The 25,943-nt window shown below is 49.8% G+C and overlaps 1 protein-coding gene across 1 annotated transcript in view; it reads left to right on the top strand.

Moving 5' to 3' along the window:
* Positions 1–10,264: 10,264 nt before the first annotated feature.
* VWCE (von Willebrand factor C and EGF domains) overlaps positions 10,265–25,943 on the top strand; it is a gene marked incomplete at its 5' end in the record, with an annotated part of 48,496 nt that continues 32,817 nt past the window's right edge. Inside the window, 7 exons of the mRNA XM_038764389.1 lie at positions 10,265–10,329; positions 16,334–16,428; positions 16,558–16,647; positions 16,821–16,949; positions 20,393–20,509; positions 22,685–22,801; positions 24,431–24,559. Coding sequence (XP_038620317.1) covers positions 10,265–10,329; positions 16,334–16,428; positions 16,558–16,647; positions 16,821–16,949; positions 20,393–20,509; positions 22,685–22,801; positions 24,431–24,559 — 742 coding nt within the window. The remainder of the gene's footprint in view (positions 10,330–16,333; positions 16,429–16,557; positions 16,648–16,820; positions 16,950–20,392; positions 20,510–22,684; positions 22,802–24,430; positions 24,560–25,943) is intronic.

Genomic DNA, 25,943 nt, shown 5'->3' with positions numbered 1-25,943 from the left:
ACGTGAGGGTCCCTGTATGGGGTGGAGACAGTCAGCCCCTAAGAATAAACTTTATAAATTTAGAAACAAAAGATTGAAACCCAGCTCCGGCGTCCGGGATCTGCCGCTGACGGGGGCAGGATGCTGTTCCTTGGGCAACGATGGGTCTGGAATCCTGCTGAGGCTATGGGGCAGTTGGAGCCGGGTGGGATATGTTTGGTTTTTTTTTTATGGTATTTGATAAGCGCTTGCTATACGCCAGGCACTGTGCTAAGCACTGGGGTAGATCAATCAATCAATTGTATTTATTGAGCGCTTACTGTGTGCAGAGCACTGTACTAAGTGCTTGGGAAGTACAAGTTGGCAACATATAGAGACAGTCCCTACCCAACAGTGGGCTCACTAATATAATAATAATGGCATTTATTAGTATTATTAATGATAATGACATTTATTAAGCGCTTACTATGTGCAGAGCACCATTCTAAGCGCTGGGGAGGTTACAAGGTGATCAGGTTGTCCCACGGGGGTGCTCACAATCTTAATCCCCATTTTACAGATGAGGTAACCAAGGCACAGAGAATTTAAGTGACTTGCCCAAAGTCCCACAGCTGACAATTGGCGGAGCCGGGATTTGAGCCTATGACCTCTGACTCCAAAGTCCGGGCTCTTTCCAGTGAGCCACGCTGCTTTGCGCTTATTAAGCGCTTACTATGTGCAAAGCACTGCTCTGAGTGCTGGGGAGGTTACAAGGTGATCGGGTTGTCCCACGGGGGCCTCACAGTCTTCATCCCCATTTGACAGATGAGGTCACTGAGGCCCAGAGAAGTGAAGTGACTCGCTCAAAGTCACACAGCTGACAAGTGGTGGAGCCAGTATTTTTTTTTTCAATCGTATTTATTGAGCGCTTACTGTGTGCAGAGCACTGTACTAAGCGCTTGGGAAGTACACGTTGGCAACACATAGAGACGGTCCCTACCCAACAGTGGGCTCACAGTCTAGAAGGGATTTGAACCCATAACCTCTGACTCCAAAGCCCGGGCTCTTTCCACTGAGCCACGCTGCTTCTCCTGATACAAGCTAATCAGTTTGGACGTAGTCCCCCGCCCCACGTGGGACTCGGTCTTAATCCTCATTCATTCATTCATTCATTCAGTCAATCGTATTTATTGAGCACTTACTGTGTGCAGAGCACTGGACTAAGCGCTTGAGAAGTACAAGTTGGCAACATCTAGAGACAACAGTGGGCTCACAGTCTAGAAGGGGGAGACAGAGAACAAAACAAAACATTAACATTCCACCGATGAGGTTACTGAGGGAAGTCAAGTGAATTCCCCAAGGTCTCGCAGCAGACAAGCGGCAGGATTAGAACCCAGAGCCTTCTGACTCCGAGGCCCGTGCTCCGTCCATTAGACCAATCTGCTCCTAGATGAAACTTTGAGGGTGGTGGCAGGAGGAATCTAAGTGCAGAGAGAGCAGGATTTGGAGGTTGAGTCATCCCCATTCCCTTCACGCGGGAAGAAGGGGACTAGGTTTGCTGTTTCTCATTTCATTCATTTCATTTACTCATTCAATCGTATTTACTGAGCGCTTACTGTGTGCAGAGCACCGTACTGAGCGCTTGAGAAGTACAAGTCGGCAACATCTACCCACTAACGGGCTCACAGTCTAGAAGGGGGAGACAGACAACGAAACCAAACATGGAGACAGGTGTCAAAATCGTCAGAACAAATAGAATTAAAGCTCGACGCACATCATTAACAAAATAAATAGAATAGTAACTGTTGTGGGTGGGAAGCAGAAGAATGGAGAGCATTAGAGACCCCAATACTGAACCCGCTCCCTCCCCCCATCAGACCAGAGATCTATCTCCCCCTAAACTAATGATAATAATAATAATAATGGTATTTGTTAAGTGCTTACTATGTGTCAACCGTTTGTTAGCACTGGGGTAGATCCAAGATCATCAGGTCAGACACAGTCCCGGTCCCACATGGGGCTCACAGTCTAACAGGGAGGGAGAACAGGGATTGAATCCCCATTGTGCAGATGAGGAAACTGAGGCACTTAGTCCTCTAAACAGTACTTCTTAGCACACTACACTGTAAACGCGTTGTAGGCAAGGAATGGGTCTGTTTATTGTTATATTGTACCTCCCAAGTGCTTAGTACAGTGCTTTGCACACAGTAAGCGCTCAATAAATACAGTTAATTAAATGAATGAATGAACAGTAAGCTCGTAGTGTACTCTCCCAAGTGATTAGTACCGGGCTTTGCACACGGTAAGCGCTCAATAAATACGGTTGAATAATGAATGAATTTCCGTCCGTTGATTTCTCGCTGCTCATCGGTCCCGTTTGCTCTTGATTTCTGCCTGTTTCACCCCTTCTCTGCGCTTGTCTGGGTTTGTGTGGCAGTAACGATTACCACTGAGCAATCGGTCAATCAAAGAATTGTGTTTATTGGGCACTTACCGCATGCAGAGCGCTGTACTAAGCGCTTGGGAGAGTACAATAATATATTTGGTAGACGCATTTCCTGCGAAAAGGAGTTTATAATCTAGAGGGGGAGACAGACATTAAATTAAATTTTCAGATATAGGTACATAAGTGCCGTGGGGCTGAGGACAATAATATATTTGGTAGACACATTTCCTGCGTAAAGGAGTTTACAATCTAGAGGGGGAGACAGACATTAAATTAAATTTTCAGATATAGGTACATAAGTGTTGTGGGGCTGAGAGTCAAATAAAGAGAACAAAATCCAAATGCAAGGGCCACACAAAAGGGAGAGGGCATAGAGGAAATGACGGTTTAGTTGGAGAAAAATCCTAAGATGGAGATGGGATTTTTAGTAAGGCTTTGAAGGTGGGGAGAGTGGCGATCTGGCATAGATGAAAGGGGATTTCATTCATTCAATCATTTATTGAGCGCTTAGTGTGTGCAGAGCACCGTACTAAGCGCTTGGGAAGTACAAGTAGGTAACATCAAGAGACGGTCCCTACCCAACAATGGGCTCACAGGCTACAATGGGGAGACAGACAACAAAACAAAACATGGAGATGGGTGACAAAGGGCAGCACGTGGGCAAGGGATCGGTGGCAAGATAGATGAGGTACAGAGAAGCAGCATGGCTCAGTGGAAAGGAGCCCGGGCTTTGGAGTCAAAGGTCATGGGTTCAAATTCCGACTCCTCCAATTGTCAGCTACGTGACTGTGGGCAAGTCACTTCACTTTTCTGTGCCTCAGTTCCCTCATCTGTAAAATGGGGATGAAGCCTGTGAGCCCCCCGTGGGACAACCTGATCACCTTGTAACCTCCCCAGTGCTTAGAACAGTGCTTTGCACGTAGTAAGCGCTTAATAAATGCCATTATTATTATTATTATTATTATTATTATTATTATTATTATTATTATTATGAGATGAAGGTATGGTAAGTAGGCTGGCATTAGAGCCAGCCAGCCCCGTGTACGACAGTGGTCTAGGCTGGAATAGGAAATCAGCAAGGTAGTAATAATTATGGTACTTGTTCAGCACTTACTATGTGCCAGGCACGGTTCTAAGCACTGGTGTAGATAATAAGGTTGGACACAGTCCCTGCCCCACCTAGGGCTCACAGTCTTAATCCTAATTTTACAGATGAGGAAACTGAGGCACAGAGAAGTGACCAGGGTCCCAGAGCAGACGATGACGATGATGATGATGATGGTATTTGTTAAGCGCTTACTATGTGCCAAGTACTGTTCTAAGCCCTGGGGTAGATACAAGGAAATCAGGTTGTCCCACGTTGGGCTTACAGTCTTCATCCCCATTCTACAGATGAGGGAACTGAGGCATAGAGAAGTTGAGTGACTTGCCCAAGGTCACACAGCTGATAAGTCCTCACTCCTCACACCTCACTCTCGGCTTCCAGGCTGTCCATCCCCTGCCCCCGTCCTACCTCCCCTCCCTCCTTTCCTTCTCCAGCCCAGCCTGCGGCCTCTGCTCCTCTGCCGCTAACCTCTTCACTGTGCCTCGTTCTCGCCTGTGCTGCCGTCGACCCCCGGCCCACGTCCTCCCCCCTGGCCTGGAATGCCCTCCCCCCGCACATCCGCCAAACTAGCTCTCTTCCTCCCTTCAAAGCCCAACTGAGAGCTCACCTCCTCCAGGAGGCCTTCCCACACTGAGCTCCCTTTTTCCTCTCCTCCTCCGCTCTCCATCGTCCCCCGGCCCTAGGCACTTGTGCATATTTGTACACATTTATTACTCTATTTATTTTACTTTGTTGCTGCCTTGTACGTCCCAAGCTCTTAGTCCAGTGCTTTCACTGTGCCTCATTCTCGCCTGTCCCACCGTCGACCCCCGGCCCACGTCCTCCCCCTGGCCCGGAATGCCCTCCCTCCGCACACCTGCCAAGCTAGCTCTCTTCCTCCCTTCAAAGCCCTTCTGAGAGCTCACCTCCTCCAGGAAGCCTTCCCACACTGAGCCTCCTCCTTCCTCTCCCTTTCCCCATCTCCCCCACCCTACCTCCTTCCCCTTCCCACAGCACCTGTATATATGTATATATGTTTGTACGTATTTATTACTCTATTTATTTTACTTGTACATATTTATTCTATTTATTTTACTTGGTTTGTATGTTTTGTTTTATTGTCTGTCTCCCCCTTCTAGACTGTGAGCCCGCTGTTGGGTGTGGACCGTCTCTATATGTTGCCGACTTGTACTTCCCAAGCGCTTAGCCCAGTGCTCTGCACACAGTAAGCGCTCAATAAATTCATTCAATTGTATTGATTGAGCACTTACTGTGTGCAGAGCACTGTACAATTGAATGAATTTTATTCAATTGAATGTATTTTATTAATGATATGCATATAGCTATAATTCTATTTATTCTGGCGGTTTTGACACCTGTCTACTCGTTTTGTTTCATTGTCCATCTCCCCCCTTCTAGACTGTGAGCCCGTTGTTGGGTAGGGACCGTCTCTAGATGTTGCCAACTTGTACTTCCCAAGCGCTTAGTCCAGTGCCCTGCACAGGGTAAGCGCTCAATAAATACGATTGAACGAATGAATGAAAGTGGTGGAGCGGGAATTAGAACCCACGACCTCTGACTCCCAAGTCCACGGTCTTTCCACTGAGCCACGCTGCTTCTGCATCCCTTGAGGGATATCTCAAGGGGCAAGGTAAGGAAGAGCTTTAAAGCCAGGGGTGAGGAGTTTGCTTCATTTCACTTCTCTGGGCCTCAGTTCCCTCATCTGTCAAATGGGGATTAAGACTGAGCCCCCCGTGGGACAACCTGATCACCTTGTAACCTCCCCAGCGCCTAGGACAGTGCTTTGCACTTAGTAAGCGCTTAATAAATGCCATTACTATTATTATTATTAGTACAGTGCGCTGCACACAGTAAGCTCTCAATAAATATGAATGACTGATTGGTAACAGTCTAAAGTGATCATCTCTACTGCCCCATTCTTGCTATATCTAGTTTGTCAGCCTTTTCCTAACTCACTATCCTATATCCTTTGTAGACTGTGAGCCCACTGTTGGGTAGGGACCGTCTCTATATGTGGCCAACTTGGACTTCCCAAGCGCTTAGTACAGTGCTCTGCACACAGTAAGCGCTCAATAAATACGGTGGAATGAGTTCCGGTTTGATGTGGAGATGTTCGATGAACGGGACTGGGAAGGAGTTTCAAGCTTCCGTTATACTTCCCGAGGGCTTAGCGCAGTGCAGTTGGTGCCGGAGAAGCAGCGTGGCTCAGTGGAAAGAGCCCGGGCTTTGGAGTCAGTGGTCATGGGTTCAAATCCTGGCTCCGCCAATTGTCAGCTGGGTGATTTTGGGCAAGTCACTTCACTTCTCTGGGCCTCAGTGACCTCATCTGGAAAATGCGGATTGACTGTGAGCCCTCCGTGGGACAACCTGATCACCTTGTAACCTCCCCAGCACTTAGAACAGTGCTTTGCACATAGTAAGCGCCTAATAAATGCCATCGTTATGATTATCATGTGTATCTGTCATCACAGCCTGGGCAGCCGACACAGCCTGGTGTAGTGGCTGGAACACAGGCCTGGGAATCAGAAGGTCGTGGGTTCTAATCCCGGCTCCGCCACCTGCTTGCTGCGTGACCTTGGGCAAGTCACTTAACTTCTCTGTGCCTCAGTTACCTCATCTGGAAAATTCATTCATTCATTCAATCGTATTTATTGAGCGCTTACATTGTGCAGAACACTGTACTAAGCGCTTGGGAAGTACAAGTTGGCAACATATAGAGACGGTCCCCACCCAACAGTGGGCTAACAGTCTAGAAGGGGGAGATAGAGAACAAAACAAAACATATTAACAGAATAAAATAAATAGAATAAATATGTACAAGTAAAATAAATAGAGTAATAAATGTGTACAAACATATATACATATATACAGACTGTGAGCTCCACGTGGTACAGGGACAGTGTCCAACCCAATCTGTTTGTATCCACCCCAGCTCTTAGTACAGTGCCTGGCACAAAGTTAAGCTCTTAACAAATGCCATTATTATTATTATTATTATTATTATTATTATTATTATTACCTCTTACTTCCCATTTCTCCCCCGCAACCTAGGGGTAGGCATTTAGTTCCTACCAGAAGCCGGGGCCCAGTGGTTTCTCCAGAAATTAGCTCTTAAGTCATCCACATTTCTGGCATGGTCCAGACTTGGCCCAGGGAGCCCGGGTTTTCCTAATAATAATGTTGGTTATAATGATAATATTTAAGTCCTTACTATGTATAATAATTATGATTATTTGCGGGCAGAGGATGTGGTTTTTATGGTGTTGTGTTGTACTCTCATCATCATCATCATCATCAATCGTATATTGAGCGCTTACTGTGTGCAGAGCACTGTACTAAGCGCTTGGGAAGTACAAGTTGGCAACATATAGAGACAGTCCCTACCCAACAGTGGGCTCACAGTAATAATAATAATAATGATGGCATTTGTTAAGCGCTTACTATGTGCAAAACACTGTTCTAAGCGCTGGGCACACAGTACGTGCTCAATAAATATGATCGACTGACCGATATTTGCTAAGCACTTACTATGTGGGAAGCACTGTTTAAGTGTTGGGGGTAGATACAATATAATAATAATAATGGCATTTGTTAAGTGCCTACGTGGCTCAGTGGAAAGAACACGGACTTTGGAGTCAGAGGTCACGGGTTCAAATCCCGGCTCCGCCAACTGTCAGCTTTGTGACTTTGGGCAAATCACTTAATCAATCAATCAATCGTATTTATTGAGCACTTACTGTGTGCAGAGTACTGTACTAAGCGCTTGGGAAGTACAAGTTGGCAACATAAAGAGACGGTCCCTACCCAACAGTGGGCTCACAGTCTAAAAGGGGGAGACAGAGAACAAAACCAAACATACTAACAAAATCAAATAAATAGAATAGATATGTACAAGTAAAATAAATAAATAAATAGAGTAATAAATATGTACAAACATATATACATATATACAGGTGCTGTGGGGAAGGGAAGGAGGTAAGATGAGGGGGGATGGAGAGGGGGACGAGGGGGAAACAACTTCTCTGGGCCTCAGTTACCTCATCTGTAAAATGGGGATTAAAACTGTGACCCCCCACCGTGGGACAACCTGATCACCTCGTAACCTCCCCAGTGCTTAGAACAGTGCTTTGCACATAGTAAGCGCTTAACAAATACCATTATTATTATTATTATTATTATTACCAAGCACTGTTCTAAGCGCTGGGGGGATACAAGGTGATCAGCTTGTCCCACGTGGTGCTCACAGTCTTCACCCCCATTTTCCAGATGAGGTAACTGAGGCTCAGAGAAGTGAAGTGACTTGCCCAAGGTCACACAGCAGACATGTGGCGGAGCTGGGATTAGAATCCGTGACCTCTGACTCCCATGCCCGGGCTCTTTCCACTGAGCCACGCAAATTGTTTCACGTGGGGCTCGCTGTCTGAAGGGGAGGGAGGACAGTTATCATCTTATCTCCCTTTATAAAGATGAGGAATCTGAGGCCCAGAGAAGTGCAGTGACTTGCGAAAGGTCACCCAGCACTGGCCGGGTTGGGATTAGAACCCGGGTCTGTGGACTTGGCATTTTGGAATGACTCTTACGATGGGTCAGAGCCCACTGTTGGGTAGGGACCGTCTCTATATGTTGCCAACTTGTACTTCCCAAGCGCTTAGTACAGTGCTCTGCACACAGTAAGCACTCAATAAATACGATTGATTGATTGATTGATTGATTGATTGATTTCTCTGGTGGCCATCCTGGGTGGAGATCCATCCATTATTTTTAGACTGTGAGCCCACTGTTGGGTAGGGACTGTCTCTATATGTTGCCAATTTGTACTTCCCAAGCGCTTAGTACAGTGCTCTGCACATAGCAAGCGCTCAATAAATACGATTGATGATGATGATGATGATGATGATCCATCCCGGCAGGGTGGGTGGGAGGCAGAGGGATGGCTCAGAGATGGATTCCCTGAGAAGCAGCGCGGCTCAGTGGAAAGAGCCCGGGCTTTGGAGTCAGAGATCATGGGTTCAAATCCCGGCTCCGCCACTTGTCAGCTGTGTGACTTTGGGCAAGTCACTTCACTTCTCTGTGCCTCAGTGACCTCATCTGTAAAATGGGGATGAAGACTGTGAGCCCCCCGTGGGACAACCTGATCACCTTGTAACCTCCCCAGCGCTTAGAACGGTGCTTTGCACATAGTAAGCGCTTAATAAATGCCGTCATTATTATTATTATTATTATTCTCTCTCCTATTCTTTCCCCTGTAGGAGTCCCTGACTCTGTTTCCCCTTGATTTTCAGGCTTTTGGGGAGCTAGAGGAAGCTTCGCCCAAACATGCAGCCACCTCTGGGGACGATTGGTAAAGGGGGGAGATGGTCTCCCAACTGGACCCCCTTGGGGGGCTGTTGTCCCCAGGAAGCAGCGGAATTTCACTCATTCAGTGGTATTTATTGAGCGCTTACTGTGTGCAGAGCACTGGACTAATCACCCCCCCCAAACACACTTTCCTCGGACCCCCAGGGGGGCAGAAAGACCAAGTGAAGCAGTATGGTCTGAGCGGAAAGAGCCCGGATTTGGGAGTCAGAGGTGGTGGGTTCTAATCCCGACTCTGCCCCATAGAAGCAGCGTGGCTCAGTGGAAAGAGCCCGGGCTTGGGAGTCAGAAGGTCGTGGGTTCTAATCTCGGCTCCGCCACTTGTCTGCTGTGTGACCTTGGGCAAGTCACTTCTTCACTTCTTTGGGCCTCAGTGACCTCATCTGTCAAATGGGGATGAAGACTGTGAGCCCCACGTGGGACAACCCGATCACCTTGTATCCCCCCCAGCGCTTAGAACAGTGCTTGACACACAGTAAGCGCTTAACAAGTGCCATTATTATTATTATTATTATTGTTATTCTCTGGGCCTCAGTTCCCTCATCTGTAAAATGGGGATGAAGACTGGGAGCCCCACGTGGAACAACCCGATCACCTTGTATCCCCCCCAGCGCTTAGAACAGTGCTTGGCACATAGTAAGCGTTTAACAGATGCCATTATTATTGTTATTATTCCCTGGGTCTCAGTTCCCTCATCTGTCAAATGGGGATGAAGACTGGGAGCCCCACGTGGGACAACCTGATCACCTTGTATCCCCCCCCCCCCCCATTCATTCATTCAATCGCATTTATTGAGCGCTTACTGTGTGCACAGCACTGGACTAAGCGCTTGGGAAGTCCAAGTTGGCAACATCTAGGGATGGTCCCTACCCAACAGCGGGCTCACCCAGCGCTTAGAACAGCGCTTGACACCTAGTAAGCGCTTAACAAATGCCATCGTCATTATTATTATTATTATTATTATTATTGTCATTGCCACCGTGATGATGCTGATTACAGGGGTGAAGGGGGCGGGGGGGCTCTTTGTGGGCCTGGGCAGTGGAGACCCGCCCCCCATGGCTGCCCCTTCGGGAGCCCCTGGATCCTCCCCCTCGCCCCTATTCCTCCTCCTCCTCCTCCTCCTCCTCCTCCTCCTGGTCCTCCTGGTCCTCCTGGTCCTGTGGTCCTCTGGTCCTCTGGTCCTGTGGCCCAGCGGGGGGGTCGCGGGGGGGGGGCGGAGGAGGGGGAGGAGGGGGAGGAGGATGGGGAGGAGGAGGATGGGGAGGAGGGTCACAGGGCCCGGGCCGGGTCCCGCCTCAGAGTGGCCGGTCATGGTGGCCGGGTGGCTGTCCGGCCGAGCCGCTCGCCGCCTCCTGCACCTCCTCCTCGTCCTCCTCCTCCTCCTCGTCCTGCTCCTCCTGGTCCCGGGGGCCCGGGCCCGGGGCTCCATGGCCAGGGAGAAGCCGGCCAGCTTCGGCCCCGAGAGGTACCCGCCGCCGCCGGGGGGCCGGATTTCGGGGGGAAGGGGGGAAGGGGGGAAGGGAGGGGACACTGGGGGGAGGCGGGGGGAGAGGGGGGCAGGGGGCGAGGAGGCAAGGAGAAGGGGGGGTTATTGGCGGGAGGGGGCGGAGGGGGAGATGAGAGAGGGAGGGGAAAAAGAGGGGAAGGGGCGCGGGGGAGGGGGAGAAGGGAGGGATTATTGGGGGGGAGGGGGCAGAGGGGGAGAGAGAGGGAGGGGGAAGAGGGGAAGGGGCGCAGGGGAGGGGGAGAAGGGAGGGAGGGGGCACAGGGGAAGGGGTGCAGGGGAGGGGGAGAAGGGGGGGATATTGGGGGAGGGGGCAGAGGGGGAGAGAGAGGGAAGGGGCACAGGGGGAGTAGAAGGGAACGGATATTGGGGAGGGGGCAGAGGGGAGATGGAGGGAGGGGGCAGAGGGGAAGGGGCGCAGGAGAGGGGGAGAAGGGAGGGGATATTGGGGGAGGGGGCAGAGGGGGAGAGAGAGGGAGGGGGCAGAGGGGAAGGGGCGCAGGAGAGGGGGAGAAGGGAGGGATTATTGGGGGGAGGGGGCAGAGGGGGAGATAGAGGGAGGGGGCAGAGGGGAAGGGGCGCAGGAGAGGGGGAGAAGGGAGGGATTATTGGGGGGAGGGGACAGAGAGGGAGATAGAGGGAAGGGGCACAGGGGGAGTAGAAGGGAACGGATATTGGGGAGGGGGCAGAGGGGAAGGGGTGCAGGAGGGAGGAGAAGGGAGGGGATAGGGGGAGGAGGGGGCAGAGGGGGAGATAGAGGGGGGAAGAGGGGAAGGGGCGCAGGAGGGGGGGAGAAGGGGGGGATATTGGGGGAGGGGGCAGAGGGGAAGGGGCGCAGGAGAGGGGGAGAAGGGAGGGGTTATTGGGGGGAGGGGGCAGAGGGGGAAAAGGGGAAGGGGCGCAGGAGGGGGGAGAAGGGGGGGATATTGGGGGAGGGGGCAGAGGGGAAGGGGCACAGGGGGAGTAGAAGGGAACGGTTATTGGGGAGGGGGCAGAGGGGAGATGGAGGGAGGGAGGAACGGAGGGGATTATTGGGGGAGGGGGCAGAGGGGGAGAGGCGCAGGAGAGGGGGAGAAGGCAGGGGATATTGGGGGGAGGGGGCAGAGGGGGAGATAGAGGGGCAGAGGGGAAGAGGCACAGGGGGAGTAGAAGTGAATGGATATTGGGGAGGGGGCAGAGGAGAAAGGGGCACAGGGGATAGAATGATGATGATGATGATGATGATGATGATGATGATGGCATTTATTAAGTACTTACCATTTGCAAAGCACTGTTCTAAGCGCTGGGAAGGTTACAAGGTGATCAGGTTGTCCCACGGGGGGCTCACAGTCTTCATCCCCATTTTACGGATGAGGTCACTGAGGCCCAGAGAAGTGAAGCGACTTGCCCAGAGTCACCCAGCTGACAATTGGCAGAGCAGGGATTTGAACCCATGACCTCTGACTCCAAAGCCCGGGCTCTTAGAAGGGAGGGGATATTGGGGGGAGGGTCAGAGGGGAAGGGACACGGGAGGGTAGAAGGGAGGGGATATGGCGGGGGGGGGAGAGTGCGGCCCCTCCGAAGGACCAGCCGGGACCCCTTGAAGCCCTGTCGCCGTCTGGCTCGGGGAGGGGGAGAGAGGAGGGGGTCCCACAGGGTGGGTCTCATCCAAGGGGAAGTGGGGTGCCCCTCTCGCCCCCCGGCCCCTGTCCCCCGCCTGGTCTGCACCATCTGGGGGTCTGGGCCCTCTGCCACTTGGATGGTGGGCATCTTTGGGATTGTCCTCTCTGCTTCGCCCCCTGACCCCCTGACTCATCCCTCCCTGCCCCCTGCCCCCTCCACCCCCCCAGCCAGGGCAGGGGGGCAGGACCCGGGCGAGGGGGCATCTGCTAAGCGCCTAGTACAGTCCTTTGCACGCTGTAAGCGCCCAGTGAGTACGACTCAAGCCCACTGGGGGCAGGGATCACCTCTCTTTCTGGCTGCATTGTACTTTACAAGCGCATAGTACGGTGCTCTGCACACAGTAGGCGCTCAATAAATAGGATGGACTGAATTGAACGAACGATTCGTAATGATAATCTGGGAGTCTGGGAGGAAGGCTCACCCCAACCCTCCAGGGAGCCTTTCTCTCCACCTCCAGGGCGCTGCTCCAGTCCGGCCTGGGGCCTCCTCCGGCCGCCTTGGCCCTTCTGGGCGACGGGGACCACCCCCCGAACCCAGAGCTCGGCCCTCCATCCATCTGTCCATCCTTCCGTCCGTCCAGCCATCCGTCCTGGCCGGGACACCCAAACCTGGGATTTTCTCGGTGGGTTTCTCCCTGTGTGAGCTCGCGTGATGTGGACGGAGCGCAGGCCTGCGAATCAGATCATTGCGGGTTCTGATCCTGGCTCTGCCACTTGTCTGCTGTGTGACCCGGGGCAAGTCACTTCACTTCTCTGGGCCTCGGTTACCTCATCGGTAAAATGGGGATTGAGAGATTGGGACTGTGTCCAATCTTGAGTAGGTTGCATCCACCCCAGTGCGGAGTAGTAAGCGCTTAACAAATTCCCCTACTGAGAGCTCACCTCCTCCAATCAATCAATCAATCATATTTATTGAGCACTTACTGTGTGCAGAGCACTGTACTAAGCACTTGGGAAGTACAAGTTGGCAACATATAGAGACGGTCCCTACCCAACAGTGGGCTCACAGTCTGGGCTCACAGTCTAGAAGTGGGCTCATTCATTCATTCATTCAATCATATTTATTGAGCGCTTACTGTGTGCAGAGCACTGTACTAAGCGCTTGGGAAGTACAAGTTGGCAACATATAGAGACGGTCCCTACCCAACAACGGGCTCACAGTCTAGAAGGGGGAGACAGACAATAAAACAAAACATGTGGACCCTCTCCATCACCCCAACTTCCTCCCTCTGCTCTACCCCCTTCTCCGCCCCACAGCACTGGTGTATATTTGTACATATTAATTATTCTATTTATTTTATTAATGATGTGCATATATCTAGAATTGCTTAGAACAGTGCCAGCGCTTAGAACGGTGCTTCGCACATAGTAAGCGCTTAACAAACACCAAAATTATTATTAGAGAAGCAGCGTGGCTCAGTGAAAAGAGCCCCGGCTTTGGAGCCAGAGGTCGTGGGTTCAAATCCCAGCTCCTCCACGTGTCTGCTGTGTGACCTTGGGCAAGTCACTTCACTTCTCTGTGCCTCAGTTACCTCATCTGTAAAATGGGGATTAAGACTGTGAGCCCCACGTGGGACAACCTGATCACCTTGCATCCCCCCCAGCGCTTAGAACAGTGCTTTGCACATAGTAAGCGCTTAACAAACACCAAAATTATTATTATTATTATTTATCCATTTTGATGCTGTTGATGCCTGTCTACTTGTTTTGTTGCCCGTCTCCCCTTCCTAGACTGTGAACCCGTTGTTGGCTAGGGATTGTCTCTATCCGTTGCCGAGCTGTACTTTCCAAGCTTAGTACAGTGCTCTGCGCACAGTAAGCGCTCAATCAATACGACTGAACGAATCATTATTACGACTATTACCGACTCATTCATTCATTCATTCATTCAATCGTATTGATTGAGCGCTTACTGTGTGCAGAGCACTGTACTAAGCGCTTGGGAAGTCAAAAGTCTTCAGAGACTTTTTAAAATCACATCTCCTCCAAAAGGCCTTTCTCGACTAAGCCCTCATTTTCACTTCTTCCTCTGCATTCTGCCTTGCCCTTACATTTGTATTTGCACCCTTTATTCTCACCACCCTCATCCCCTCAACACCTATGTACATATTTGGGTCCCTACCCGATAGTGGGCTCAATCGTATTTAATGAGCGCTTACTGTGTGCAGAGCACTGTACTAAGCGCTTGGGAAGTACAAGTTGGCAACATATAGAGACGGTCCCTACCCAGCAGTGGGCTCAATCATATTTATTGAGCGCTTACTGTGTGCAGAGCACTGTACTAAGCGCTTGGGAAGTACAAGTTGGCAACATATAGAGACGGTCCCTACCCAACAGTGGGCTCACAGCCTATCCCTCGTGTATGTCTCTTTCCTGGTGCCTGGCCTTCCCGAGGGTATCCTTCGCCCCCGCGCTTTCTGTCTTTTGACTTTCCCTCCGCCGGCTGTCTCTCGGTGTCTTTCGCCTGCCCCTGGATCTGTTTTTAGTTCCTCTCTAAGGGGAAACGGCTGCTCGCTCTTTGTGTGTCCTGCTTCCTCGGCGCGTGGGATTCCGCGAACCACGTGCGAGGCCGTGTTCGTGAGAGAGAACACTGTGTGTCAGGCTGCGACTTTCCGGCACGCGTCTCCCGGCTCTTCCTCCTTGGGAATTCTCGTAGTCCTCCCCCTCTCCGGGCCGGGCGGCAACCCGTGCGGTTGTAGCGGTGCCACCGATTGGCAGGACGGATACCCTCGTCTCTTTTTGCGAGCTTCTGGGGATTCCTGTTCAGCGGAATTCCGTTCCTCCCGCCGTCCTGCACTCAATCCTGCTCCCTGCTCGCGTCAGCTTTCTTTTTTGTGTGTGTTTCCCTGCTTTTCCTCGGTGTGTCTGTTTGCCTCCCTTTGCCCGACTGCCTTTGCCAGATAAGAGCGAAGGCCCCTTTCAGGGCTGAAGGGAGGAAATTTATGCTGGCCGTTCGAAGGTTTGAACCAGTCTTGCCGATGACCAGCGCTTAGAACGGTGCCTGGCACGTAGTAAGCGCTTAATAATAATAATAATGGCATTTGTTAAGCGCTTACTATGTGCAAAGCACTGTTCTAAGCGCTGGGGAGCTTACAAGGTGATCACGTTGCCCCACAATCAATCCCCATTTTAAAGATGAGGCAACTGAGGCCCAGAGAAGTTAAGTGACTTGCCCAAAGTCACACAACTGACAACTGGCAGAGCCGGGATTTGAACCCGTGACCTCCGACTCCAAAGCCCGGGCTCTTTCCGCTGAGCCATGCTGCTTCTCTAACAAACACCATGCTTAACAAATACCATCATCATTAGTATTATTAAATCAGGAATACCGGTCATTACAGACCTCACGCAGTTCCCCCACATAATCAATCAATCGTATTTATTGAGCGCTTACTGTGTGCAGAGCACTGTACTAAGCGCTTGGGAAGTACAAGTTGGCAACATATGGAGACAGTCCCTACCCAACAGTGGGCTCACAGTCTGAAAGATAACATAATGATAACATAATGATAAAGATAACATAATGATAACAATAATAATAATAATGGTATTTGTTAAGTGCTTACTATGTGCCAAGCACTGTTCTAAGCGCCGAGGTAGCTACATGGTAATCGGGTTGTCCCATGGGGGGCTCACGGTCTTCACCCCCATTTTACAGATGAGGTAAGTGAGGCACAGAGAAGCTAAGCGACTGGCCCAAAGGCACACAGCTGGCAAGTGGAAAAGCAATGATTCGCACCCATGACCTCGGACTCCCCAGCCCGTGCTCTTTCCACTAAGCCACGCTGCTTCTCAAGCTGTGTGTGCCACCCTGGTACCCAGGTTCGTTTTGGGAAACTCCTGATCTCGCTGTTTTCCTTTATTATTATGTAGAGAGAAGCAGCATGGTCAAGCAGAAAGGGTGAGGGATCGGGAAGCAGCGTGGCTCAGTGGAAAGAGCCCGGGCTTTGGAGTCAGAAGTCATGGGTTCAAATCCCGGCTCCACCAATTGTCAGCTGTGGGACTTGGGGCAAGTCACGTCACTTCTCCGAGCCTCAGTTCCCTCATCTGTAAAATGGGGATGAAGCCTGAGAGCCCCCAGTGGGACAAACTGATCACCTTGTACCCCCTCCAGCGCTTAGAACAGTGCTTTGCACATAGTAAGCACTTCATAAATGTCATCATTATTGTTATTATTAAAAACGATTGGCTGAATGATTGACTAATTGACGAGGAGTTTGGACTCCTCCCGGACCTTATTGGCCGCCGTCAGCGCGGAGATTATAATCCTTTCTCTCTCTCTCTTTCCCCCCTCTCTTTCGGAGACGTCGCCTGGGACCTCATGTTTGCTTCTCAGGGTTTGGAAGAGGTTGCTGCCCTGGATGGATGCCCTCCCTGGGCAGTGGGCAGTGCACCCTTCGTGAGTATCCCACTGCCTTCCTTCCCGTGGGGCATCCGCGGTCGCCCTCTCGGCAGCCGTTCTGTCCAGCTCGGTGGGGCGGGCCCGGCAGCCTCCCTGATTTGCGGGTCTTTCGACCCTCTCTTGCAGCCCTCTGCTCCTTCGGCTGCGGCAGCGGCCTCTGTGTCGCTCCCAACGTCTGCTCCTGCCGGGATGGAGAGCAAGGCCTCACTTGTCCAGGTGACTGGAGACCCCCTGCGGAACAGCCCCTTTATGGGATAGTAAGGAAAACGAGGGCTGCGGGTGGGGGGAGACGATGGGAGTGAGAGGAGAGGATGGGAAAGTGGGAAGCGGGGGGTCGGCTGAGGTACCGGTAGTTCGGATTGAACTTTGGCCGTGACTGTTGTTTTCAGAACCGCCCGGGCCTTGTGGGGAATATGGCTGTGACCTCACCTGTAACCACGGCGGTTGCCGGGAAGTGGCCCGAGTCTGCCCAGTGGGGTTCTCCATGACGGAGACAGCCATCGGCATCAGATGTACGGGTGAGAGACTCATTTATTCATTCATTCAATCATATTTATTGAGCGCTTACTGTGTGCGGAGCACCGGACTAAGCGCTTGGGAAGTACGAGTCGGCATCATCTAGAGACGGTCCCTACCCGACAACGGGCTCACAGTCTAGAAGGGAGAGGCGGACAACACGACAAAACACGGAGACAGGCGTCAAAATCGTCAGAACAAATAAAATTAAAGCTATATTCATTCATTCAATCATGTTTATTGAGCGCTTACTGTGTGCGGAGCACTGTACTGAGCGCTTGAGAAGTACAAGTTGGCAACATCTAGAGACGGTCCCTACCCGACAACGGGCTCACCGTCTAGAAGGGGGAGACGGACAGCGCAACAAAACACGGAGACAAGCGTCAAAATCGTCAGAACAAATAAAATTAAAGCTATATTCATTCATTCATTCAATCATATTTATTGAGCACTTACTGTGTGCAGAGCACTGTACTGAGCGCTTGAGAAGTACAAGTTGGCAACATCTGGAGACGGTTCCTACCCGACAACGAGCTCACAGTCTAGAAGGGGGAGGCAGACAACACAACAAAACACGGAGACAGGCGTCAAAATCGTCAGAACAAATAAAATTAAAGCTATATTCATTCATTCATTCAATCATATTTATTGAGCGCTTACTGTGCGCAGAGCACTGTTCTGAGTGCTTGGGAAGTACAAGTTGGCAACATCTGGAGACGGTTCCTACCCGACAACGGGCTCACAGTCTAGAAGGGGGAGGCAGACAGCACAACAAAACACGGAGACAGGCGTCAAAATCGTCAGAACAAATAAAATTAAAGCTATATTCATTCATTCATTCAATCATATTGAGCGCTTACTGTGTGCAGAGCACTGTTCTGAGCGCTTGGGAAGTACAAGTCGGCAACATCTGGAGACGGTCCCTACCCGACAACGGGCTCACAGTCTAGAAGGGGGAAACAGACAACGAAACAAAACATGTAGACAGGTGTCAAGTCATCAGAGTAAACAGAGATAAAGCTAGATGCACATTATTAACACAATAAATAGAATGGTAAATATGTACAAGTAAAATAAATAGAATAATAAATCTGTACAAACATATATACAGGTGCTGTGGGGAGGGGAAGGAGGTAGGGCTGGGGGGATGGGGAGGAGGAGAGGGAAAAGGGGGCTCAGTGTGGGAAGGCCTCCTGGAGGAGGTGAGCTCTCAGTAGGGCTTTGAAGGGAGGAAGAGAGCTAGCTTGGTGGATGTGCGGAGGGAGGGCATTCCGGGCCAGGGGGAGGATGTGGGCTGGGGGCCGACGGCGGCACAGGCGAGAACAACAGTGGCTCAGTGGAAAGAGCCCGGGCTTTGGAGTCAGAGGTCATGGGTTCAAATCCCAGCTCTGCCAATTGTCAGCTGTGTGACTCTGGGCAGGTCACTTCACTTCTCTGTGCCTCAGTGACCTCATCTGTAAAATGGGGATTAATACTGTGAATCCCCCATGGGACAACCTGATCACCTTGTAACCTCCCCAGCGCTTAGAACAGTGCTTTGCACATGGTAAGCGCTTAACAAATGCCATCATTATTATTATTATAACAAGGCCCAGTGAGGAGGTTAGCAGTGGCAAAGGAGCGGAGGGAGCGGGCTGGGCTGGAGAAGGAGAGAAGGGAGGGGAGGTAGGAGGGGGCGAGGGGATGGACAGCCTGGAAGCCGAGAGTGAGGACTCCCGGGCCCAAGCTCTCTCAGAAGTCCTGACTTGGGAGTCTTATCTCTGAAGAATGCCCTAGAAAACTGTGGGATGGTGTGTATATCTTGAGATATCTCAGAGGCTCTTGGCTTTTCCTTCCCCTTCCCAATCGTGAACTGGCCGGCAACGGTGTAATAGGAAATTCTCAGATCTGTCAGCCCACAGGGCTTCTCTGCCTTCTAATAATAATGATGATGATGGCATTTGTTAAGCGCTAACTTTGTGCAAAGCACCGTTCTAAGCGCTGGGGAGGTTACAAGGTGATCAGGTTGTCCCATGGGGGGCTCACAGTTTCAATCCCCATTTTACAGATGAGGTAACTGAGGCACAGAGAAGTTAAGTGACTTGCTCAAAGTCACACAGCTGACAGTTGGCGGAGCCGGAATTTGAACCCATGACCTCTGACTCCAAAGCCCGTGCTCTTTCCACTGAGCCATGCTGCTTAGTTCTCTGGGCTTCACTTTCGGGATCTATAAAATGGGGAATTTGTGCTTGTTTTTCTCCTCGTGGAACAGGGACTGGGCTGACCTGATTATCTTGTATCTCCCCCAGTGCTTACTCTAGTGTTTGTAAGCACTTAACAAATTCCATTATTATCATCATCATCAATCGTATTTATTGAGCGCTTACTATGTGCAGAGCACTGTACTAAGCGCTTGGGAAGTACAAATTGGCAACACATAGAGACAGTCCCTACCCAGCAGTGGACTCACAGTCTAAAAGGGGGAGACAGAGAACAAAACCAGACATCCCAACAAAATAAAATAAATAGGATAGATATGTACAAGTAAAATAAATAAATAAATAAATAGAGTAATAAATAGTACAACCATATATACATATATACCATATATACATATAATAATAGTATATATAATAAGGTATATATACATATATACCTGTATATATGTATATATACCTTATTATATATACTATTATTATATTATATTATATATTATATTATAATATATTATGTTATTATATGTACTAATATACATTATTAGTATTATTGTTCCACCTTCACCGCTTCTTTTTTTTAATTGAGCGCTTACTGTGTGCAGAGCACTGTACTAAGTGATTGGAAAGTACAATTCAGCAACAAGGAGAGACAGTCCCTGCCCACAACAGGCTCACAGTCTAGAAGAGGGGAGGAGACAGACATCAAAACAAGTGAACAGGCATCAATATAAATAAATAGAATTATAGCTATATATACACATGAAAACAAGTAAACAGGCACTTAATACAAATAAATAGAATTATAGATATGTTCATTTATACACAAGTGCTGTGGGGCGGGGAGTGGAGTAGAGCAAAGGGAGCGAGTCGGGGCGATGTGGGGGGCTTCACTTCCAATTGGAGCATCTCCCTTCCCTCTTTTCCTGAGAAGCAGCGTGGCTTAGTGGAAAGAGCCCGGGCTTGGGAGTCAGAGGTCATGGGTTCTAATCCCGGCTCCGCCGCTTATCAGCTGGGTGACCCTGGGCAAGTCACTTAACTTCTTTGGGCCTCAGCGACCTCATCTGTAAAATCGGGATTAAGACCGTGAGCCCCACGGGGGACAACCTGATTACCCTGTATCACCCCCAGCGCTTAGAACAGTGCTAAGTAAGCACTTAACAAATAGCATCGTTATTATTATTAGTTAGTTCATCGTCAGGGGTTGTGGATATGCCAGCGCGAACCCTGGGGGCGTCTGTGTTTTCTTCCAGACATCGATGAGTGTTTAACTTCCTCCTGCGAGGGCCTCTGTGTGAACACGGAAGGCGGATTTGTCTGTGAATGTGGGCCGGGCATGCAGCTGTCTGCCAACCGACACAGCTGCCAAGGTGAGTGCCCACCGGGGAAGGGCTGCAAGGAGGAGAAATCTCTCCGAGAACTTCCGTTCTAAGGGATGAGGAAGAGATGAAACACAAGCAGATGGTGAGAGTAGGTTGAAAAGAAAGCAGGAAGGAGGCCAAAAACAACAACAGCATGGCTTAGTGGATAGAGCCTGGTCCTGGGAATCAGAAGAACCTGGGTATTAATGCTGGCTCCGCCATTCTTTCATTCATTCAATCATATTTATTGAGCGCTTACTGTGTGTAGAGCACTGGACTAAGCGCTTGGGAAGTACAAGTCGGCAACATATAGAGACGGTCCCTACCCGACAACGGGCTCACAGTCTAGAAGGGGGAGACAGACAACAAAAGAAAACATGGAGACAGGTGTCAAAACCGTCAGAATAAATAGAATTATAGCTATTCGTTCAATCATATTTATTGAGCGCTTACTGTGTGCAGAGCACTGTACTAAGCGCTCGGGAAGTACAAGTTGGCAACATATAGAGACGGTCCCTACCCAACAGTGGGCTCATAGTCTAGCTATATGCACATCGTTAATAAAATTAATAGAGTAGTAAATATGTACACGGAAAATAGAGTAATAAATCTGTTCAAATATATACAAGTGCTGTGGGGAGAGGAAGGAGGTAGGGTGGGGGGATGGGGAGGAGGAGAGGGAAAAGGGGGATCAGTGTGGGAAGGCCTCCTGGAGGAGGTGAGCTCTCGCAAGGCTTTGAAGGGAGGAAGAGAGCTAGCTTGGCGGATGTGTGGAGGGAGGGCATTCCGGGCCAGGGGAAGGATGTGGGCTGGGGGTCAATGGTGGGATAGGCGAGAACGAGGCCCAGTGAGGAGGTGAGCGGCGGCAGAGGAGCAGAGGGTGTGGGCAGGGCTGGAGAAGGAGAGAAGGGAGAAGAGGTAGGAGGTAGGAGAAGGGGGCGAGGGGATGGAGAGCCTTGAAGCTCCATCGGCTGCTTGACCTTGGGCAAGTCACTTCACTTCTCTGGGCCTCAGTTCCCTCATCTGTAAAATGGGGATTAAGACTGTGAGCCCCATGTGAGACAGGGACTGTGTCCAATCTGATTAACTTGTGTCTGTCCTAGAGCTTAGAACAGTGCTTAGCACATAATAAGCGCTAAACAAGTATCTATCTGACCGCTGACCCCTCACCCACATCCTACCTCTGGACTGAATGCCCTCCCTCCTCACATCTGATAGACAATTACTCTCCTCTCTTCAGAGCCTTATTGAAGGCAAACCTCCTCCAAGAGACTTTCCCTGACTAAGCCCCCCTTTCCTTTTCTCCCACTCCCTTCTGCATCACCCTGACTTGCTCCCTTTGTTCATCCCCCGTCCCATCCCCACAGAACTTATGTACCCAGCGCTTAGAACAGTGCTTTGTACAGAGTAAGTGCTTAACAAATGCCATTATTATTATTACATATCTGTTATTTACTTCTTAAATTAATTTATTTATATTAATGCCTGTCTCCCCCCAGATCTAGACTGTGAGCTCGTTGTGGGCAGGGAATGGTCTGTTTATAATAATAATAACGATGGCATTGGTAAAGCGCTTACGATGTGCCAAGCACTGTTCTAAGTGCTGGGGAGTATACAAGGTGATCAGGTTGTCCCACGCGGGGCTCACAGTCCTAATTCCCATTTTACAGATGAGGGAACTGAGGCCCAGAGAAGTTAAGTGACCTGCCCAAAGTCACACAGCTGACAAATGAAGCCCACTGTTGGGTAGGGACCGTCTCTATATGTGGCCAACTTGTACTTCCCAAGCGCTTAGTCCAGTGCTCTGCACACAGTAAGCGCTCAATAAATACGATTGAACTGGCAGAGCTGGGATTTGAACCTATGACCTCTGAGTCCCAAGCCCGGGCTCTTGCCACTGAACCGCACTGCTTCTCCAGTTGTTTATCATTGTATGGCAATCTCCCAAGCACTTAGTACAGTGGTCTGCACATAGTAAGTGCTCAAGAAATACAATTGAATGAATGAATGAAGTACCATAATACTAATTATTATTATTATTATTATTAATAATAATAACAATAAAAAACCAAAAACAACCAAGATATGTTGCAGGAAGGAAGGAAGGTGGGTAACTGGAAATAGCTGGTCAAGTTCTACTCTAGCGACGGCGGGGAAAGGGCTGCCAGAAACCTTTCATTTCAGACACAGATGAATGCTTGGGGACGCCTTGCCAACAGAGATGCAAGAACAGCATTGGCAGCTATAGATGTTCGTGTAAAACTGGCTTTCACCTCCACGGAAACCGGCACTCCTGTGTAGGTAAGGCCCACCTGAATAAGTAAGGCCCACAAAGGTCAACAAGAGAAACGCCAGGGACAGGGAAATGCCAATAGCCTGGCAGCCCGAGGCCACCCAAATGCCCCTTCTTCCTTCCCGGGCCTGACCTGGTTGGGGTGTCACAGAAACCTCCAATCAATCAATCAATCAGTCATATTTATTGAGCGCTTACTGTGTGCAGAGTACTGTGTGCAGAGCAGAGCACTCCAGGTTTTCAGTAGATGGCTTTCACCATGTCCTTTTAGACTGTGAGCCCACTGTTGGGTAGGGACTGTCTCTATATGTTGCCAATTTGTACTTCCCAAGCGCTTAGTACAGTGCTCTGCACATAGTAAGCGCTCAATAAATACGATTGATGATGATGATGATGTCCTGTTTCTCCTCAGGAAATTAATTCCATCTCTCATTTTCCCAGGAACACCCCAGTTCACCCACATTCTGTACTTTGGTGATAATGTATCTTAGGGAGATAAAGGCTTTGCGCTGAGATTTCAACCCATCAGCAGCGTCAGGCTCTGAGATTTCAACCCATCAGCAGCGTCAGGAAACACACGGAGGAGATAATTTAGGAATCTGAATAGTTGGGCTTGAAGTCAAAGTAGTAATGGCATCTATCAAATGCCCCTTTGGGGCCAAACACTGTACTAGGTGCCTGGAAAGTGACCCATTCCCTGACCAGAAGGTGCTTGCCCTCAAACTGGGGAGATAAACAGAGAAGTATTTACAACACTGTCGGAAAAAGTAAACTGAACAGACACCAGTGCTATGCTAGGGTGTAGATAAGGGCTAAACTGAAGGGATGACGTGGTTTAGGGTCTGGGAAATTAACCCGGGGGTCTGGGAAATTAACTCGGGAAAGCCTGTTGGAGGAGGTGGGATTTTAGAAGTGATTTAAAAGTAGCATTTGGTTCCTCATGGAGATTTGCTAGGGCGGCTCCAACCGGGGTAGTCATGGAGGAAACAGTGAACGTTACAGTTGAACATTGTATTGAAAATACAGTCCCCCTGTAGATTCCTCCCTGTGAGCAGGAATCGTGTCTACCAACTCTATCATATTCTATTTTCCCAAGTGTTTAGTACAGTGCTGTGCCCTCAGAGAGTGCTCAATTAATACCATCGATTCACTGATTGAATGGAGCCGCTTTTCGTGGGAAGCACCACGGCCCAGTGGAAAGAGATTGGGCCTGGGAATCAGAAGACCTGGGTTGTACTTCCCAAGCGCTTAGTACAGTGCTCTGCACACAGTAAGCGCTCAATAAATATGATTGATGATGATGATGATGATAATCCCACCCCCGCCGCTTGTCTGTTGGGCAAGCCGCTTAACTTATCTATGCCTCAGTGTCTTCACCTGAAAAATGGGGATTCAATACCTGTTCTCCCTCCTACTTAGACTACGAGCCCCACGTAGGACTGGGACTGTTTCCAACCCAATTACCTTGCATCAATCCTAGTGCTTAGTACAGTGCTTGATGCATAATAGTAAGTGCTTAACAACTACCGCAGTTATTATTATTATTGTTGTTGTTGTTATTATTGGGGGGGGGGGGAAGCTGTGATAGCAGCTTTGGAGAGTAGCTGGCGCTGCTCACTTGCTGATCCCTCCTGCAGATGTTAATGAATGTCGGCGGCCCAGTGAGAAGCGCGTCTGCCAACACTCTTGTTACAACACCTTGGGGAGTTTTCGGTGTGCCTGCCGTCCTGGGTTTCGACTCAGCGCAGACAGGGTGTCTTGTGAAGGTGAGTGGTCTTTCCATTGCCCTCTCTTGCCTCTCTTTCTCCCTCCTCTCTCCCTCTCCCTCTCTATCCCTCCCTGTCTTTGTCTCTCTCACTCCCTTCCTCTCTCTCTCTCTCCTTTCCTCTCTCCCCCCTCTCTTTCCCTCACCTATTTTTTCTTTTTATCTCAATCACCCACCCTTTTCTCCATCGTTCTTTCTCTAATGCTACTACTACTACTACTAATACTAATAATAATAATGACATTTATTAAGCGCTTACTATGTGCAAAGCACTGTTCTAAGCACTGGGGAGGTTACAAGGTGATCAGGTTGTCCCACGGGGGGCTCACAGTCAATCCCCATTTTACAGATGAGGGAACTGAGGCACCGAGATGTTAAGTGATTTTGCCCAAGGTCACACAGCTGACAATTGGCGAAGCTGGGATTTGAACCCATGACCTCTGACTCCAAAACCCGGGCTCTTTCCACTGAGCCACGCTGCTACTCTACTTCTCTCTCATCCACTCATTCCACTGGAGAAAGCTGATTATCCAATTAGCTTGGATAATTAAAAAAAAATCCTTGCCATGTGATGACTTGACACCTGTCCACATGTTTTATCTTGTTCTCTGTCTCCCCCTTCTAGACTGTGAGCCTGTTGTTGGGTAGGGATCATCTCCATATGTTGTCAACTTGTACTTCCCAAGCGCTTAGCACAGTGCTCTGCACACAGTAAGCGTTCAATAAATACGATTGAATGAATGAATGAATGAAAACCATCCTTCTAAACCTCTCTTCTTTTTTCCTCTCCCCTGTCCTCCTTGACTTTCTTTCTCCACTCCCTCTTTATTCACTCCTCCTGCATTTCCCTTCACTGACAGCATCTGGGAGCCTATCTGACAACGCCGAGCACAACTGGGAGTCAGGAGACTTGCCACTGGCCTGCTATGTGACTTTGGACAGGTCACTTAAACTCACCGATCCTCAGTTTCCCCATCTGTAAAATGGGGATTGTAGCGCCTGCCTCTCCCTATTTTGCACGGCTGCTGTGAGGATGGAATAAAATAATTCATCTGAAGATTTTTTCAGTGGTATTTGTTAAGCGATCACTATGTGCCAGACACTGAACTAAGTGCTGGGGTAGCTACAAGCTAGCTAGGTTGGATACAGACCATGTCCTAAATGGGGCTCACAGTCTTAATCCCCATTTTACAGTTGAGGAAACAGAGGCACAAAGAAGTTAAGTGACTTTTCCAAGGTCACACAGCAGCCGAGTGGCGGAGCTGAAATTGGAACCCGGGTCTTCTGATTCCCAGGCCCGTGCTCTAGCCACTAGGCCATGCTGCTTCCCCATGAAGGTACATGGGGAAAAAATCAAGGAGCCATTCAATTTCAAGGCATTCATT

The sequence above is a fragment of the Tachyglossus aculeatus genome, chromosome 22 (assembly GCF_015852505.1).
Source record: "Tachyglossus aculeatus isolate mTacAcu1 chromosome 22, mTacAcu1.pri, whole genome shotgun sequence".
Classification (NCBI taxonomy): domain Eukaryota; kingdom Metazoa; phylum Chordata; class Mammalia; order Monotremata; family Tachyglossidae; genus Tachyglossus; species Tachyglossus aculeatus.
The sequence above is the reverse complement of the archived record's forward strand: the minus strand, read 5'-3'. Positions and strand labels throughout refer to the sequence as shown.